Source organism: Mus pahari, chromosome 13, assembly GCF_900095145.1.
Source record: "Mus pahari chromosome 13, PAHARI_EIJ_v1.1, whole genome shotgun sequence".
Taxonomy (NCBI): Eukaryota; Metazoa; Chordata; class Mammalia; order Rodentia; family Muridae; genus Mus; species Mus pahari.
The window spans coordinates 94,724,053-94,744,491 of NC_034602.1; the positions used below are offsets into that span (position 1 = coordinate 94,724,053).

Below are 20,439 nucleotides of genomic sequence, written 5' to 3' on the forward strand. Positions count from 1 at the left end.
AGAGAGAGAGAGAGAGAGAGAGAGAGAGAGAGAGAGAGAGAGAGAGAGAGAGAGACTGTCTCAGGGACCAGAATAAAACTATTCAAAGCCTTTCTAGCAAAATTTCTTTATGAAAACACAGCTTACCTGATGCAGCCACCTTCTCAGCATCGGCTGAGAGGCTCATAACTTCTATTAAGCTCTCATCATCAAAGTCATCCCAGACTTCATTTCCCAGCTCTAAGTTCACACCCGGAACTTCTGAAGACTTGCTTTTGTCTTCATCTGCAACTCTGTGGTTTCCAGGCGTATTAGTATGTCTGCTAAACATCACCGTTTGAGGGGACTTTTCACATGAAGTTGTACAATAGTCCCATCCAGGAAAATCTGTTATATGTGTACAAGAGTGTAGGCACTTGTTGAAGCACAAAAGCACGTATCATTTTAAACTGATGTATGAGACACATCCTTCAGCTGCTGTGCAGAGCTGAGCAGCAATTTTCAAAAGCACATGCCAAGTACTGTGTACACTGCTCAGATAATTCTATTTACTGGATTATAGGTACTGAGAGGTTCATGAAATTTAATTTTAGGTAGATTAATTTTACTATCATTTTCATTGAGTCTCTGTGAGTGCTATGTGCATGGGGCTGCACATGCTCCAGTGCATTGGTGGAGGGCAGAGTACAACTTTGTGGAGCCGATTTTCTCCTTCTACTTTATGTAGATTGTAAAGATTGAACTCAGGTCTCTAGACTTGCCACCACAAGCTCATTTACCCACTGAGCCATCTTACCAGCCCCATAATTTTAATGGATTTTAATTCCTACTGTAACTTTGGAGTAGCTCATTCCACAGTATTTTCCTATACTGAAAAATGTCAAGAACACAGCAACATATAGCATATCATATACTATACAACATATACTATACAACACATAGTATATCAGGAAGTTTAATTTTTCAGCACTATCATCTTTGTTTTTAACATAATTTATTTGACTGAAATTTATTTTAAATGGTCATAAAATGCTTAGTATAAAGTCTACTAGCAGTTTAACAGTGTTTGAAATAGTTCTGAAAATTTAACAAGAATTTCTCATAAGACAGTGTGAGCCTGAGGCCTTCTCACTCAAATGTGCCGCCCTCTTCATTTGTCAGCTGAGCCTCCAGCTACAGCTCCCATCTACACTTCTGTGTGTTGTCATACACAGTAGGACAGACACTAAAAACAGAAGTAATATGAGAGTCCTTGGAAATACAGCGAGAAGAACAGTTAGAGTGGAAAAGACTTCTTTAAGATTCAAACCATTTAAGAAGAGTTGTAGCTCTCTCAGCTTGATAGAGCTGTGGCTGTGGAGCAGGAGAGATATTCTATGAAAAACAGCAGTCTGAGAAGCCAGAGCAGGCAGGAGCTAGGAGTCCTCAGGATTTCTGGAGCACAGAGGGAAAGAAAGAAGGACTCACTGGAGCTGCATAGGCAGGCATGGGTCAGACCACGTCAAAAGTAATTGTCACCTTAAGATCTTTCTGTTCTTATCAGCAAAGACAACCACTGAAGATGCTCTTGCACAAAGACTGTGTGATCAGATGCTGTTTGATTACTTGGAATATTTATGGATTGGAGAATAATAGACTGAAGCAGGTAACATGTGAGAAAGTTATTGAAACAATGCCTGAGGTGAGTGTTAAAGCCTGCGTGTCAGTGAGAACAGCAGAGGAGAGAGCAAATATGAGTGTGCAGTATGACACAGACTGTTGGGTTTGTGCTGAGTTAGGTGTAGAGAGAGATTTAGAAGCGTCCTTTCTCCCCCATTAGCAGCTCAGAAGAGTCACACACTGACCTAAGGGAATAGAGAAGAAACAGAATGCAGCAGAAATGACCAGAGCTTAGGTGTGGGCACTGCTAGCTAAGGCAGCTCTACCCAGGAGGGTGGATACAGAAATGGATTTGTACTTAGGAAAAGACAGACTTACAAATTATCAGGAGTTAGCTGGTGATTTAAGATGTGGCTTAGGAGGTATTATGTAGAAGTCTGCAGTAAAAAGACTAGGGAGCGAAAGAGAGGAAATGGGAGCTAGGAACAGGGAGCAGAGGTGGAGCCAGGGAGTGGGGGAGCAGGGAGACAGATACAGAGGGGGATGGATCCATGTGAGACACCAGCAAAAAGATGAGCTCAACAAGTCTGAGATGTGAGCAACCAACTGAACCAGAGAGGCTTTCCGCAGGCCAGAACAGAAGTGTCAAGTCCTTCAGAGCTCTCACTAAATGGAGCACTTAAGTCACTCCAGGGCACAAGAAGAGCAGTCTCAAAGTAATGATGAAGAACCTCAATTTTAGTGAGGGAATAGTGACCAAGATGGAAATAAGCAAATGTAAATTGTTTTCTCAATACTTCTCAGTTTGTCAAGAAAGCAAGATACAGATACAGAGACCATAGGATTCTGATTTACTACCATCACCATCACCATCATCATCTTTCTGGCATGCTGAACTTTCTATCAGTAGAAGAATCTTTCTTTTCCTTTGGGGAAAAACATACCTTTGTCATCCTAGGTGATCCCCATGAGGACATTGTTCATGGTACCCTGCTTCCTCTGGAGCTACAGGGACAGAATGTCTACTGCCCAGCTATAGAGATTTATCCAAGTGACTACATTACTCAAAGAAGGCTAACTAGAATGAATTCAAGTCTGTACAACTACAAGAGAAAACTATCTTTTTCTACTGAGGTTGTTAAACTGGAAAGATTACAGATTGGGAGGGCTTGCCATGTAAGTAAGCCTATGTAATAAGTGAGTCAATTCACAAGAAGCACAGCTAAAAGATTCAGAGAAATCCAGAGGTCTGATGAGATCATTTGAGTGCCTGGATTTAGCCAAGATTAAAGCCAGATGCCTACTTGGACTTCCAGTGTATATGCGGATAACCATTTACCTTTTGTGTGTACGTCCCTTTGTGTAGAATGTCAAGTCACTTATCACACAGGTCATGATTAGTGAGATGGGAGCTAACTGTGGCTGAAGAAGGCAATGCTTATGCATATTTACACACTCAGAGGAAACAGCCGAGAGCAGACAGCTCACATGGGTGGCAGATGCACCAGGAGCAAGGGGGAAGGCAGTGTGGACGACAGCTCCAAGCAAGGCAGGATATGTGGAGAGACATTTTCTCAAAAAATAAACCAGAACTGGAAAAGTAGAAGTGAAAATATTGGATAGAGAAGAGGAATAACTGGCCTTTTAAATCTTCAGGGAAGGCACAATTACACAGAATTCAGGTTAAGCCTTAATGGAAGAAAAAATAATTCTCTTTGAGACTAATAGAGGTTTGATGTTAGATGCAAAATCAGAAAGCTACATGAGTCGGGTGAGGTGGGAGGAGATGGTAGAGATCTGACAGAGTTCATACATAGTAAGTTCAACACTCAATTTTCTACTGATAACTAAAAGTCAATTTCATTTTCTAGAAATGGCTTGGACTGGGAGTCAGGAGATATGGAATCTATTTCTGGCCCTGCCATTAATTAGGTGTGTGATTTTGGGCTAGTCATTTAATCTCTTGGAATCTTGGCTTTCTTTACTGTAAAATGAGAAACTGCACAAAGGTCCCTTCCAAATTAAATTTTATGATTCAAAATGCTTTCTCATATAATTTCTAATACTTTTTTCTTTTTCTCTTTGTGAAACTGGAATACAGATAATAAAATTGCCATGTTTTTCTTAAAACATTCTCAAAACTTAACATATGTTTTGACAATAAAGTCTAACATGTGAAAATTATAGTAAACACATTAATTGCTACCATTAATAACACTAGATATTACCTTACAAACTTTATAAACATTATCTCATTTAATCCTAAAATGTCTAAAATGATCAGGTAGGAGAATTGAGATGGAGTAGGTAACTATACTCTGAGGGTTATGGTGAATGGCAGATTAGAAGACAGGCCCAGGAAGACTGTTTCTAGATCCTGTCGGCTCCTTCCTTAAAGTGAAAGAAGAGGGAGAGAGACAGAGCGCCCATTGTAGAGCAAGAGCCCAGATATTACTGGGGTCCGGTGTCTAGATGAGGCTTTTGTGTCATACTATAATCAGAGTTCAGGATAAATGGGAAGGAAGTAAAGTGAGAGACTACAGACATGCAGGGAAGCTGTGTATAGGAAGAACAGAGAATAGTGTGGCAGTATAGGAAAGAAACAAGTCGGAGGGCTGTGGGTTGAAAAAAGGTTAAAATAAAAAGGTTGAGAGTGTGAGCTTCCGGTTTTGTCATGATTACTTGGATATGTTCCCTGATCGTCCCAGTGAGGTTATGAAACTTCTCTGATCCCACACTGGAGCCAACGGAGGCCACGAGAAGTAGCAGATTCTCTTGTCCATATTATCTATCCAGTTACCTGTTTATTTATTTTGACATGTTGGGATCAAACCCAGGATGTCGCTACGCAAGCAATGTACCACTGGGCTGCATATGCAACGATCTAATATCTTAAACTGTGATAAAGAAGACATAAAGCCTCAAAAATGACAAAGCCAATGCTGGGTGTGAAGATGTTCTCAGGAAGCTCCAAAGCTCACGGTTCCATTTACATTACATACAGCCATAATCCTTTTAAGATGTTGGGTTTTCAGTTAAACAACTTGTTAACCTTAGCAATATCAAACTCCCTCACAACTCAATGCCAACAGCAGCTTACCTTTGTCACGATATTCAGAAGGTCCCTGTTGAACTTTTCCATAGGTTTCATGCTGATTCCTCTGTTCTAATATTGACAATTCAGGGGTATTTAAATATTCTGACCTTTATGAAGATGAAGAAAATGATAAAAAGGAAGTATAATGAATTTGGCCTTGGAAAGTACTTATTCATATAAATAAAAAAACATGGTTTATTCACTTCGCAATTCTATGATGAATTGTAATTAGATTGGGCAGAAAAGGAAGAGGCCAATGCTGAGTCATCTTTACATGCCCCAGTGGATACATGCCATCATCATGGTCTTCAGAAAACTGATAAGGCTACTGTTGGTTTACTAGCACAAGTAACGATCTCTGAAGTAGTACTGGGATCTAGACTTCTGATTGGTCATCTCTTGCTCTATGATGGCTGGCAAATAAACAGACTGTCATCCTAGCAGTTACAATTCTCCTATCTGACCCTCTCTGAGAGACGTTGACTCAGGGAGTCACTTTCTTCAATGAAGCAGGCACTGGTAAGTTGCCTGTGTTCCAGTAAATAGCTCCTGCCCATGCTCAAGCAAAGGATCCTAATTAAAGCAGTAGATCACACACAGAGATGTGAAAGTAGGGGAGGGCACAAGGAAAAAGGTGTTCAGTGGGAGAAGATGCATGGGTGAGAGGGGATAGGAAGTGAAGGTACTGAAATTCATTCTACACAAGGATTAAACTGTCAAGAACAAAAGATAAGCTTAAAATGCAGGAAAGAATATCCTAAGCTGAATAGGAAATTATATATACAAATTCTCTTCCTTATATCATGATATAAGAAAAGAAAAACGAATTATCTATCATCTGAGGTCTTCTAATTGTTAACTGGAAATATGAAGTCTAGGTTTTTATTAATAAAATTAAATAAACATCATGCATTGAGGTATACAGTTATAATCTCAGCACCTGAGAAGTTAAGGCAATAGGATGATGAGTGTGAGACAAGTCTAGACTATATAATTAACTGAAGGCCAACCTGAGCTACATACCAAGATACTGTTTCACAGCATCAACCAATATAAATAATATAAAATAGCATGTGATAACATTATTTTATGTTTTGAAGGTTACAAGATATATTGCACAAGCAAAATTTCAAATTATAAAGTATTTTTCAAGTCTAAGGTATTATTAATACAGAATTAGCACCTATGGGAAAAGCTTAGACTGGGTATACAACATGGGCTTCCTTTTAAAGCACCTCCTGTCTCTTAGAAAGCTGAGAACCAGGGGATGACATTAGGGATGGATGGTTTCCTAGGAAAGAGGAGATTCAAGAAATGGTAACATGAAATACTAAAGCCCTTACAATAGTGTTGCTGTAGTATGAAACTAAATGATTACAGTGATTTTCACCCAGTAGGGAGTGACTAACTCCTCGTGAATAGGTGGCCATCTGGAGGAGCAGCATTTAAATGACTACTTTACCTTAGATATTGACATTGTGTTTGTACCTTGATATACTAGAAAGGGAAGGCCTTGGAGTAAAACCAAACTTTTTAAGGTCTACATTTTGAGATTTCTTCATCTGTATCTGTGAATTAAAAACAAAAAATGCTATTACAATTTCAACTATCACTTTCACAAATAAACCAAATAGTAAAGTTATTGCAGGTAAATAAAGCCCAGAAATCAATGAATTAGAAGAGTCTTGGGCTAGTGCTCAACTCAAATATTCTTCTCAGTCCCTTCTTAAAAATAGATAGTTTTCATTTGTTTTACCTTATCCCTCTCTTCTCACTCTATATATGATGTATGACATACTGTCAGAAAGATCTTCTGACTTCCAATGCCTTAAATTACCACATTTCTACAGATGACTCTCAAATTTATATTTGTATTTTTGTTCTCTCTCTCTTCTGATTTCTAGGCATAGCTAACTGCCTCTAGGAGACATCTTTATGTGGATATCTTTTTTTTTTTTGTGATATGGTATTTGAAAATTGAACTCAGAATGCAGATGAGAATTCCCCCTTGGCTCATGTATTTCAACACTTCATCCCCGGCTGGTGGCATTGTTTGGGAAGGTTTACAAGGTGTGGCGTTTCTGGAGGAAGTGTGTCACTGGAGGTAGGCTTTGAGAGTTTAAAGAATCCTGCCATTTTGTGTTGTGCTCTCTGCTTCATATGTGCAGTTCAAGGTGTGGGCCCTTAGCTTCTGCTCCTGCTGCCATGCCTCCCCCATGTTAAACTCACCCTCTGGAACCAAAAATTCAAATACCCTCTTCTGTAGGTTGCCTTACCTATGGAATTTTTATGACATCAATAGAAAAGTAACTGGTACACAAACTTTAGGCAAGCACTAAACCTACTGAGCACTTTACTACTTTAGCCCTAAATCTAGTATTTCCTAAACTGAATCTATTCTGTCTTCCCTAACTTGATTGCCTTTCACTCTCTCTGCTCTAGAGAGGCCCAGCTTTTCTCTCAGTTGATCAAGCCAGAAAGATGGGCATTGACTTTAACTGCTTCTTCCACTTTGCCCTCACAACCAATGAAGTACCTCTGAAAAAATGGTTTAAGCCCAATCACTTCTCCATTGCCTACCCAACACCCTAGATTACCACCATTTGCTTCAATTCTAGCAAAACAACCTAATGAGTTTCCATGTGTCTTAGTTAGGGTTTTACTGCTGTACAGACACCATGACCAAGGAAACTCTTATAAGGACAGCATTTAATTGGGGCTGACTTACAGGTTCAGAGGTTCAGTCCATTATCATCAAGGTGAGAACATGGCAGCATCCAGGCAGGCATGGTGCAGGAGGAGCTGAGAGTTCTATATCTTCATCTGAAGGCGGCTAGTGGAATACTGACTTCCAGGCAGCTAGGATGAGGGTCTTAAAGCCCACACCCACAGTGACACACCTACTCCAACAAGGCCACACCTTCTAATAGTGTCACTCCCTGACCCAAGCATATACAAACCATCACATCATGTTCCTATTTTTAAAAATCTTTCTCTGCATTGCAGCCAGAATGATCCAGCTCTGAGCATGTCATTGATTAAAGCACCTTAATATTTCTAAATATTTTGAGTGTGAAATATAAATCTCTAAAATATCAAAATGGTTTTCTCTAAAATATCAAAATGGTTTGCATGATGTTCCTATTCTCCTCTTCGGCCCCATTGCTCACTACTTTTCCAGATATACTGCTACTTCAGCTACTTGGAACATCTCTCCACTACCACCAAATACTCCAGACTTTTAAAATTTAGTCTACCTATCTTCATCACTATTTTTGTTAGCATTCTCTGTACCTGGATTATCCTTTGTCTCAGTCACTTCTTTTAGGATCACTTCCTGGTTCATCAAATATGTGCACTTTTGATCTAAAATCAAGTACTTATACTTCTATCACAGAATCACTCACTTATTTGTATTCTTTATTCAACAACCATAAATTCAATGAAGGTTAAGACTAAATATGTCTTACTTATCCATATACTTTGGCATACTGGCATATCCTCTATTCTTAAAAAGATGAAAAGAAATAAGAATATTGAAAAATAAGTAGGAATGAAGGAAGGGAAAGAGGAAAGAAGGGAGTGAGATAAAACACGAGCAACCACAAACTCTTTTCTTTCTCTTCCTTCCTTCCTTTTCTATTAATTAATTAATTAATTAATTAATTAATTAATTAATTAATGTTTGAGGTAGAATCTCTCTGTATACCCCTGGCTATGTCCTGGACGAGCTCTGTAGACCTGGGCTTAAGGGAAGGCTATGTGTGACTAGCCTACCAAGCAGTAGACACTTGCTGCTTCATTGCTTAGAAGGAAGGCTCTTGTTCATTCACAGCCTTGGGGGCAAGAATCCAAATTTACTTCAGAATTTCCAACCCAGTCCAGCTCAAAGCCAAGACAGGGCAACCTTTCCTGGTTCCAACTACTGCTGCCCCAAGTGAAGCTCAGACTCCCTTTCTCATTCTCTAGCTTGAGCAGTCACTAGATCTGGGGAGGAAGGAGCTGCACAGTTAGGTTCCAAAAATAGATTTATCAAGCGATTATAAATTATGATCATTCCTAGTCGAGCCCATAAAGACTTTTAAAGGACACCATAGATATCTACTTTCCTAAGTGACACAGAGGACAAGTGATATTTGCATTTGGTTAACTGCAGAACAAAGGATAAATGCTATGAAAACTTGCCTTGAGTCGCTTGGCTAGAGAAAGAGAAGAAACAGCATCTCTGCTTTTTAAATCAGACAGATACGAAGACACTGTTGACTCTTTAACTTCTGGCTTTTGTGCAACTCCAATTTTACCTATGAAAAGAAAGCATAGATTCTTCTCTGGTCACTTCTGGTTTTTTTTGTGTTTTTTTTTTTTTTTTGTTTTTGTTTTTTTGGTTTTTCGAGACAGGGTTTCTCTGTGTAGCTCTGGCTGTCCTGGAACTCACTCTGTAGACCAGGCTGGCCTTGAACTCAGAAATCCGCCTGCCTCTGCCTCCCGAGTGCTAGGATTAAAGGCCTGCGCCACCAGGCCCGGCATCACTTCTGTTTTTTAAGGCAGGATCTTGTTATGCAGCTCAATCTGGCCTTCAACTAACTCACAATCTTCCTGCCTCAGCCTCCAAAGTACTGGATAATAGATTTGACTAGATGGCCAGTGAAATTTTAGATTTTTTTGTATTACAGTTTTTGGTAGAATTAAAAATCAAAACTAAACTAAAGGCCTGCGCCACCAGGCCCGGCAATAGTTTTATTCTTATGTGTGTGTATGTATGTGTGTGTGTTGTGTGTGTGTGAATGTGTGTGTGTGTGTTGTGTGTAAGAGTGTGTTTGTTGTGTGTGAGTGTGTGTGAATATGTGTGTGTGTGTGTTGTGTGTATGAGTGTGTGTGTATGTGTGTGTGTGTGTGTGTGTGTGTGTGTGCACATGAGTGCAGCACCCTGGAGGCCAGAAGAGGGGGTCCCAGCCCCAGGAACTGAAGTTGTAGACCACTACTGTGGGTGACTGGAACTGGACTCAGACCCTCTGCAAGGATTCTGAAATAATCCTAACAACACTCACAGCAGTCATGTCCACAAGCATGTTTATTTTTACAATGATGATGGCATTCTCGGTTCCCAGTTCTTTTGCAGGTAGCCATTCCTAAATTAATTTAAGAAAGAAATCCATTTGTTATTATAAATACTATTAAAATTTAATACAAACACTTTCAGTCCATTCTTTTTTACAAGGTAGTAGCAAGAATACAACTTTTACACTTTTTCAAATATTAATCTATACAGTTTTTTAAAAAGATACTTGTAATAACAGTCTCTATCCCACTATCAAATACACCCCAGCTTTTCATATGGAACATTTAGCCTCCTATAAGCTGCTTTCAGCTTCTCTAATGTAAGTACAACCAAATACAGCAGAGTATCAACAACAAGTTTTATCCTTATGGAAGTAAGAATGAAGACAGGGATTTTAAACTTTGTTCTGTACTTAAGGCTGAGCATTTGGAAACAAGCAAATCTCACAGCATTTTGAGGGCATCCTGATTGGTTAGGAAATAGGATGTCATATAAACTTAGTGAATTATAAATAAGTGCTTTAGGGACATAAAATTTGCTACAATAATTCAAAGAAAGTAAAGAATACTTCCAGCTTGGTGTCTGTAAGCTATAACAAATGTATCATTCACATATATAATTTATTAATCACATATGTTATATTGATATAAATTAATCTCTCTATATAAGTATATAAAATTAATATCTGACCATATGTGGGTTTTCTGTATTATTGTTATTATTATTAATTATTATTATTATTATAGTACTAGGGATTGAGCATAGGTTCTGTGCATGCTAAATTAGCATACTACCACTGAGCTGTACCCCAGCCTGCTTTTCCTACCTTTTGTTTTGAAAAAGCATCTAAGTTGCCTGTGCTGGCCTTGAACACCTGAGCCTCCTGCCTCAGTTCCCTAACTAGAACTGCTACCAGGCCTGCCACATTTACTATGTTTTAAATATATTTTTCTTGGTTTTAGTTCTGACTAGTAACATTGAGGAGGGGAGGATATATTAATTGTCCCTAGAGGATAAAAGGGTCTGGAGACAGGAAGGGAACAAGGAGAAATATTCCGTATAGAGGTGACTGTGGGACACAAGACTGTGGGCACAGTCTTTGCTGGAACACAAATGTTAGGTGACCTGGAATACTGCAGAGTGTTGAAGACATTTATAACCTTCCTTGGCCTTTGTTTTTAGTGTCCTTGTTCAACCCCTTCAAGTCATGGCACAGCTAGACACTTCCAATCTACCTGAGGCAGTCTGGAGAAACAGATGAGGCTTACACTACAAAGGCAGGCATCTGATCTCTGAGGACTGAGGTGGTTGGTATGGTAGGTACTCTAGGATTTGGATATAAAATGTACCCCCAAGGCTCAGGTATTGGCCCCTGACTGGTGACTGGTGCATGCAGGCTCTTGCTGTCCTCTCTGGACCAATTCATCCAGGGTTTTATATCCCAGCACCATCAAGAATGGTGCTAGGACATGGGGTCTAGCTCCTCAAGCTTGGGCAGGAATTGCTTTGAAAGACTTATCTTGTCCCTGGCTCCTATGTGTTTCTTCCTGCTCCTAGATGTCATCGATAAGCAGCTCTGCTTGACCACACCCTGACCCCAGTGCTCACTATCTCACAGGCCCAGAACCACTGTAGCCAGCTAGCATGAGTGAGTTAAAACTGCTGAGCTGAAATAAATCCTTCCTCAGTTAAATTGTTTCAGGTTTTACAATGACAAAATCTGTGTAGCAGTGTGTTGGCCACTTGTCTTGATGCTGTGACAAAACATCTGACAACTGGAGACAGACAGCTCAGTGGTTAAGAGCATGAACTGCCTTTCAGAGGACCCAAGCTCACAGAAGCCAGAGTGACTCAAAACTGCCTGTAATTCTCACTCCAAGGAGATTCAATGCCTCTGTCCTCTGTGTGCACCTGCATTCAGGTTCACATACCCACACACAGAACACATACACTTCCTGAAACCAGAAGTGTGTTTCCTATGTGATTGCAAATCCAGTCAAATTCACAGCGAAGATTAACCATCACATACAAGTGCTGAGAGTATTAGGAATAATAATAAATCCCTGGCATCTGAAAGCAAATAGTTATACTACAGGATTCTCAACTGAACATGACTTGGAAAATACAAACAACACTCAGATAAAGCCATTTTGTGACTATAGTAAAAGATAGAAAAAAATTTCTGTGTAATTATTTCTAAAACTAGAGATAGAAAAATCTCAAAATCTAGAAAAATAATGGAACATCCCCATCTTCTGGCTAATACAGATGTCTACTATACTGTAAAAAAAATCTCTTTCCAAAATAAAAAGTGTTAAGGCTAGGTGTGTGTGTGTGTGTGTGTGTGTGTGTGTGTGTGTGTGTGTGTTGCTGGAGCTGGTTCTCTCCTACCACATGGATCCAGGGATCACTTAGATTGCACTTTGTCTCCAGTGTGTGCTTCTCATCACAGACTTGCCTTCTCTGTAACTAGTCTTATTCTTTTCATCTATGGTCTATTATTACACTTATATCAGCAAATTGATGCTTAATTACTAGGAGGCTGCTATTATGTTTACATTCTGGGACTGTCCCATTGGTCTTCTATCCACTTGTGTTTGCTTTGAGGTTTTCCACGTTCCACATTTTCCTCAACTATCTAGTCATTTTCAGTTGTCTTCTACTGTGTATGTAAGAAACTGAACTTATAGCAGATGCAGAGTACATGCTCAAACTACAGGCTTAATATATAGAAAATTGTAAGTGTCTCATCTCTGTAGTCAACTTCCAGACCCTTTTCTCTCAAGCATTCTGCCTCTGGAGTTATGGTAGCTGTGCTGATTCTACCCGAAAGGGTTCATTTTACTCACTTAGAGAAAACCTATCTAGGAGATGAGATGACTAGGAGGAAATGCCTTGTATATTGTTCTTTTGTCATAAAGCCTCTTCATAAAGACTTTCAAGAGCTGTGTTTTAAAAGCGGCCACAAGATGGTGCACCAGGACAGTGTATGCAACTGTGCTCCCCTTAGAAATTAACTAGAAACTTGACCGGAACTCTGGGGACTCCTCAGTATTTCATGGCAGGATTCCAAGGTCTCATCAGGAGTGAGGAGTGTATGCTCGATGTATCGATGAAATATTGTTTAGCTATCTTTTAAGTGATGTTGATGGGTGGTGTAATTTGTTCTGAAGCTCCTAGGCTGTGTTTTAGTTTGAACAGCCTCTGTAGATGTGACAGTAAGGTAGTTAGTCTCCTATTGCTATTACTGTGTCAGGACCCATGTGACCTTTAATGTAATTGCTCTTTATTTCAGAAGACTGTGGGCCCCAAGATTCAGTACATGTAGAGGTACACTGTGTGAAGGTGTATCTCTGTGTACTCAACTGTTAATTCTGTTCCAGCAGAGAGCTAAATGCTGGCAGAATCTTGGTATTGTTATTTTTATGGCCCATCACCTGGCTCATGTTATATAAATACTTGTTTTTCTTCACCTGCCTAAGGCAGTCTAGAATTGTATCTGATTGGCTGTAATAAAAAGCTGATGGCCAATAGCTGGGCAGGCAGTGGAGGATGGATCTTCCAGGCAGAGAAATCAGAGGGGGGTGTGATGGTTTGTATAAGTTCTGCCCAAGGAATGGCACTATTAGAAAGTTTGGCCCTGTTGCAGTAGGTGTGTCATTATGGGTGTGGGCATTAAGACCCTTATCCTAGTGGCCTGGAAGCCAGTATTCTGCTAGCAGCTTCAGATGAAGATATAGAACTCTCAGCTCCTCTTGCACCATGCCTGCCTGGATGCTGCCATGTTCTCACCTTGATGATAATGGGCTCTCTATGAACCTGTAAGCCAGACCCCAATTAAATGTTGTGTTTATAAGAGGTGCTTGGTCATGATGTCTGTTCACAGCAGTGAAGCCCTAAGACAGTGGAAGATTCAGCCAGTAAACAGGAACCAAAGCAGAGCACAAGAGGTATACCTGGCCACATGGTGGGATGGAATACCAGGATTGGGTTAGAGTAGTCAGGAGACCGCCCAGCAAAAGGCCTAAGTTTTAACATGTAATAAGCCTCTGTGTCTTCATATCACTGGTAGGTGCAAGAAAGTCTCCCTAAAAGGACACAGATATTTACAACGCTTATAACCTCTGGATGAATGGTTTCCTTTATTAATATGCGGTCCATGTTTTTCTGAGTAGTTTTTATTTGAAGTCTACTTATCAATGTGAGAATGATTATACCAGTCTGCTTTTGGCTTCTATTTGCTTGGTGAGCAATAGACTCTAAATTTTTTTGGTTGTCTTTTCTAGTTATATGAGTTTCTTGGGAGACAAGGGGTAATTTGATCTTGTTTTTAAATCTAGTTAGTCCTTGTGATGGCTAATCTCGGTTATCAACTTGACACACCAGAGAAGAGAGAATCTCAACAAAGAAACTGTCTCTATTTGAGTAGGCTGTGGGTATGTCAGTGAGGACATTTTCTTGGTTGTCAGTTGATATAATAGGGCCCAGCCTACTGTGGGCAGCACCATATTTAAGCAGGTGGGGCTAGGTATATAAAAAAGGTAGTTGAGTGGAAATCTTGGAAGTGAGTCAGTAATCAAAATTCCTCTATGGCCTTTGTTTTAGTTCATGTCTTCAGGTTCCTGCCTCAATCTTCTGCCCTGCTCTCCCAAATGATGGCCTGTAAGCCATAACACTTCTCTCGCCCAGGTTGCTTTTGGTTAGTGTTTTATTGTAGCAACAGAGAACAAACTAGGACAGACTGTGTCTTTTCACTGATAAGTGAAGTGCATTTTTATTCAAGGTGCTGATGATGGCTTTTGCTGTGTTTTATTTTGGTTTTGAGTCTTTCATTTCTACAAACCATTTTGAAGCATTTCAATTAGTGAAGGGTTTGCTATTACTAATGATTCTATTGGTTGTTGTTCTGGTTGGCTGGTTTATTAGTAACTCTTTTCTTCCTCCCCTGGTAGTATTGGATGCTTGCTGGTTTGCTATATTGAGCATGATTAAGTCCCTCTCATTCCCTGAGGGTCGTCTGTCTTCATATGAAGGGTGTTCTTTCCTGTGTTCTAGTAGGAGAGTCAGTCTGTCTTCTTCCTCTGTATAGACTATTCTTTTCAGAATTTTTCTGTATTTCTGGCTTAGTCCGAATAAGTTGCCTTAGCTTGTGCTTGTCTGAAATATTCCTATTTCTCCTCAATTTTTTTTTTTTTAAAAACCTGTTTCAGGGTGATTCCCTAACTCTTTTTTTTTTTAAGCTTTATTTATTTATTATATGTAATTACACACATAGCTGTCTTCAGACACTCCAGAAGAGGGTGTCAGGTCTTGTTACAGATGGTTATGAGCCACCATGTGGTTGCTGGGATTTGAACTCAGGACCTTTGGAAGAGCAGTCGGGTGCTCTTACCCACTGAGCCATCTCACCAGCCCTCTCCTCAATTTTAATAGCGTACTTTGTTGAGTATAACACTCTTTTTTAAAAAAAAACTTATTATTTTATTTTATTAGATATTTTCTTTATTTACATTTCAAATGCTATCCCAAAAGTTCCCTATACCTCCCCCTCCCCCTGCTCCCCTACCCACCCACTCCCACTTCTTGGCCCTGGCATTCCCCTGTGCTGGGTCATAGAAAGTTTGCAAGACCAAGGGGCCTCTCTTCCCAATGATGGTCGACTAGACCATCTTCTGCTACATATGCAGCTAGAGACACGAACTCAGGGGTACTGGTTAGTTCATATTGTTGTTCCGCCTATAGGGTTGCAGCCCCCTTCAGCTCCTTGGGTACTTTCTCTAGCTCCTCCACTGGTTGCCCTGTGTTCCATCCAATAGCTGACTGTGAGCATCCACTTCTGTGTTTGCCAGGCACTGGCATAGCCTCACAAGAGGCCGCTATATCAGGGTCCCTTCAGCGGAATCTTGCTGGCATGTGCAATAGTGTCTGGGTTTGGGAGTATAACACTCTTGATAGTTATTTACTTTCAGGACTTGAAGTGTATCATTTTCTGCCTTCCTGGCTCAATATTTAAGGTTGCAGATAACAGATCTGAGTGTTACTCTTATGTTTTTGCCTCTCTGTTTCTTCCTTACAGTTGTTTGTATTGTTTGTTTTTGACATTTTCACTATGATAAATCATAAGGTTCTTTTTTGGTCAAATCTATTTGGGGTTCCAAATGCTTCCTTTAATTATTTCTTCTTGTAGATTCTCAGCTATGATTTCATTAATACATTGTCTAAATTATTTGACATGATTTATCCTGTAGATTCTTAGGTTTAGTCTCCTGAATGTTTCTTGTAAGTGCTGGTCATGTTCATTAAATGTTCTCACCTTATGTCTGTCTGTCTGTGTTGTTGTTTCAACCTCATTCTCCACCACCGAGGTTTGTTCCTCTGATTGGTCTTGTCTGGCTGGTGGATTCTGCTGGTTTTTTGTTTGTTTGTTTCCATTTCTAGAATGTTTTTAAGCATGTCAATTTCCTTGCTGATTTTTTCTCCATGTCACTGACTCTTTCATCGACTTTGGTAACTTCGTTGTCTAGGTCTTAAACGAAGTTCCTTTCCTGATTACTTGAGTGAGTCCTCAGTCACTGATGTTCAGCCCCTCACCTTTCCCTCTGGTACTGAGCAGCCGTCAGCTTGCAGGGTGTTATAATGGAATGCTACCTCACATTTCTAAAGTTTCTTTGTTGCACTTCGCATATCTTATGGAGTTCACGTGTCCTCTCATTTGTGATCCCCCTTCTCATTTGTTTTAAGGTGACTGACTACTCTTGGAGTTCATGTGTCCTCTCGTTTGTGATCCCCCTTCTCATTTGTTTTAAGGTGACTGACTACTCTTGGTTGGGTTGCCTTCACTTGGAATTATGTTCAGGGGAACACTTGACCAAAGTAGCAATTTTGATGACTTGTCAGCAGTTCCAGTGTTAGCTTAGTTCTGTCCATCAGGATATGGCTGTGATGCACATAGCTCCTCCCTACTGTGGCACTATGATAGAACTACTGAAATGACTAGAGGCAAGCCAAAAGGATTTAGGAGCCACCCTGGTACACTTCGGTAATACCAAGATGTACAGAATACATTATCTTATTATCTTTTATAATATCTTATATAGCATATGAGACAGTAATTCCAACATTGACTCAGTAATGTATGGCATTAGTTTTTGTGTGTGTGGTATAGCTTTAAAAATAATTATTGTTTACAGACTTACTTGCAATTTTGCTTCAGAATATAAAAAGAGAAAACTGAAACAAGGTATTGGGTACACAGTAAAAGCTATAAGTTGATTCTTGTTTAAAGAAGCTAGTGAGTACTAGATTCATTATACACTTCTGTCTACATCAGTGTATGCTTAAAATCACTCATAATACAAAATTAAATAAAAAGTTCACTTTCACTCTGCTCTGCTGTATCAAGTCTGTGGATTCCCACACATCACTGCTCTTTCCAAGACATTGGCCCTAGAAGTGAAGTACACATGAAGAGGAATAATGCAACAAAAACTAATTAAATAATTTGTTGCCCAACTATCACCCTATTTTGAAAAATATGAATCATAGAAGAGAATTCCTAGTATGTATTATTAGTACAATATGCTGTTATTATTATATGAAACTTAAATATGTAATTTTAGAGAGCAACAATTTGAATGAAGTTATCCTGAAGTAACACTCCTCCCTGGTCATATTGATGTTCTAATAGAAAGCAGAAATTAATAGTTCTACTTACCTGTACTGGATCCTGCTGCAGTAGCTCTACCTGAGTATTGAGAATGAGAAATATCTGTTTCTGAGCTTCTTTCCATAACTGTTTCATTTACAAACTTCCTGGGTCCAAAATAAAAGACTGTAAATTTCTGGTGAATATCAAGACCAACTGGAAAGAGAAAAAGATATATGTAAATGCTTATTAAAATCATACTAAGTCCTTACACAAGGCTATTTCTTTTTATATCCCATATGGTTGCAGCACTAGAGCTACGAAGTACAGAAAATTAAAATGTTTTGAAAATATTAAAATATGACAAATGAAAAGGTACACATCTACCTTAATAAAAGTTAAAATTCTATAACTGAAATTTAACTGTCTTAGAAAACAATGGTTTGTAAGTAAACAATCAGAACTGAATTATACTATCTACATATATGAAGTTACCTCAATGTTCATTCATAGTAAGTATATCATTATTCTGTACCAGCAAGCATAAAGGAAATAATTCTTAAATGCTGTCACATTTTTATATTGGTATCACCATTATTTCAACTAACTTACCATAATCAGAACTAATTAGATTTATGCTGAGATCTTCTGATATAAGAGCTCTCTTCACATCAACTTTTTTAACCCAATTTCCACTTTTTAACAAGACAGAATCCCTAAAAAACAGTAATGTATAATTTAATATGATCCAAACACTAGATGAACTAATATATTGATTTCAAGGACTAGTTTTTCTTAAGATAGATCCTGAATAGTAGTAGACAATTACTAAAACTATTTTCATCAAATTCTGAGAGGAAAAATAATGTGTCATTGGAGATTTTTGTTTGTTTGTTTGTCTTCTCAAGCTTGCTATGTAGCTATGTCTCCTCAAACTTGCTTTATAACTAAGAATGACCTGGAACTCCTGAGCCTCCTGCCTCCACCTCCCAAGTGCTGGGATGATAGGCATGTTTGCCCACAAATGACAGTGGAACTACCTTGACCCAAATTATTTCACCAATAGTTGATCCCAAGTTGCACTGACTCATTTGAGGCCAAATAGAAAAATATAGTTGTTTTCAATAAGATATGAGTTGTTTCTAAATCAATGTCATTTAAGTGTGATTGTGTACAATCACTTCAACGATCTTTTAAATTGAATTTGAAATAGTTTATATCTGATGTTGACACAAGACAAACAAAAGGAAACTTATTATTGAACTGAGCTCATTCTCAAAGTCCCCAGAAATAAGGATTTATACAGTGGTATGTTCTAAGTGTGCCAGAGTTAGTTGAAGAAAAGCAGTTCCTGTGAGAAGAATGTCCTGTTGTTCAGCTCTTTTAGAAATCTTGCATGTATTCTCCTGTATCCTGACAACTAGGAGAGCCTGGATTTAGAGTCTCTGCCATTCCCAAACTTAGTACTGTAGTAGCAGTGAGAGCAGGCTCTGGTGTGAGAACACTTAGGGTCAATCTAGATTTGTTACCAACTAGCTACTAGATGCTGGCATATGTGACTTAAATGTTTGTTTCAATGTTCTCATCTAAAAAATGTGAATTACGATGTACCTATGTCATACAAATGCTAAGCAATTAAGTATTTGCAGCCTATTAATACTAAAAAAGGATTAGCAACCAAAGAAACTACTACCTTTAGAATTCACTTATGACTACTGAGGGGGGAAACTATCTAAAAACAGCTGAAGAGAAACTTAGGAAATGGCACACTATTAGCCTAGGCATATGGAGAGATCTTTCCTCTATAGTTGATCTGATTGCCTGTATTCTGTAATGGAATAATGCTGTAATATTGTAATTGAGTTACTGTAGCTGTTTACATGTAAATTTAGAGGGGGGGTTATATTCTGAGTTGATAGAAGACTATATTCAAGAATAGTAAGGCCATAAAGGAAGAAAAGCAGCAGAATCAGGAAGTCCCCAGAGTCCATTTGTTCTTTTGTTACAAATCCCTCCATGGAGACAGACTTTATAATTTCTTCATTTAATTCTAAATAGAATGACCTAAAGTAACACACCCAAAGTTAGTATTGTTCTTCCTTCTCTTGAGGAAAACTTGCCCCACTGTTACATCAGGAAACTGTAATTTAATTGTTTATGTGGTGATCTAATTACTATATCTTCTAGTAATAATTTCAAGTGCAATATATTTAAAAATAAAATCAAGTAGCTATTCTATAATTACTCACATAATTTTGTGCTTAAAAACGACTTGGTTATCTGCATCACCTATGATTAAGGTGGCATAGTGAAAGTCTGGTGCTGTTCTTTTAGTTTGCAGCTGCTCAAAGTTTCTTAATAAAATGGTCACCAGTATTTCTGCCTTGGTATCACTGTATCTTGCAATCTTCAAAAAACAGAATAAGTATTAAACATTTTAAAGTAATCTCACTGTTCACACTCTGCTGTAACTGTAGGAATGGAAGGCTTTACTTTTAAAAAGACAGAATATTCACCTGCTCCACCTCAAGCTCATACTTCGGCAGATACGTCACAGCTTCTTTTATCTGGGTCCCAAATGGTGGGTGTCTATTTAAAATCTAAACATATTTACATCATTATACTCTTATCACAAACACTTAAAACTCTTACTGAAATATTTCTTAGACTTCACAGGTTTAATATACGGTTTCTCACCCCAAATACTTATTTGTAACGGAAATACTTATGACTATGGGGAAGAAAATATTTTTGTGTGTGCTTTATATGGTCATGTATGTGCCTATGTAGGTGTCTGTGTGTGGTGAGGAGACCAGAGATCAACACTGGGTATCCTCAGTTGTTCATCACCTTTCCTCAGTAGACAGGCTGTACTCAGTGCCCACTGACTGCACTGGACCACATGACCACCACACCCAGATCTTCCTGCTTTTACCTCCTAAGAGCTGGAGTTATGGGCATGTGACTCTGGGTTTAGTTTCTGACATGGGTGCTGGGCTCTGAACTCTGATCCTCAGGCTTGTGTAGCATGGACTTTATTGACTGAGCCATCTCTCACAT

At 38.9% G+C, this 20,439-nt stretch overlaps 1 protein-coding gene across 1 annotated transcript in view; it reads right to left on the minus strand.

Annotated features, from left to right (window-relative positions):
* Nucleotides 1-20,439, minus strand: part of Hfm1 (helicase for meiosis 1) — a 79,568-nt gene that overhangs the window by 7,932 nt on the left and 51,197 nt on the right. The window contains exons 27-35 of the mRNA XM_021211113.2: nt 19,896-19,979; nt 19,629-19,786; nt 17,992-18,095; nt 17,449-17,595; nt 9,724-9,804; nt 8,861-8,976; nt 6,164-6,243; nt 4,679-4,782; nt 127-240 (exon numbers count right to left, since the gene is read on the minus strand). Coding sequence (XP_021066772.1) covers nt 127-240; nt 4,679-4,782; nt 6,164-6,243; nt 8,861-8,976; nt 9,724-9,804; nt 17,449-17,595; nt 17,992-18,095; nt 19,629-19,786; nt 19,896-19,979 — 988 coding nt within the window. The remainder of the gene's footprint in view (nt 1-126; nt 241-4,678; nt 4,783-6,163; nt 6,244-8,860; nt 8,977-9,723; nt 9,805-17,448; nt 17,596-17,991; nt 18,096-19,628; nt 19,787-19,895; nt 19,980-20,439) is intronic.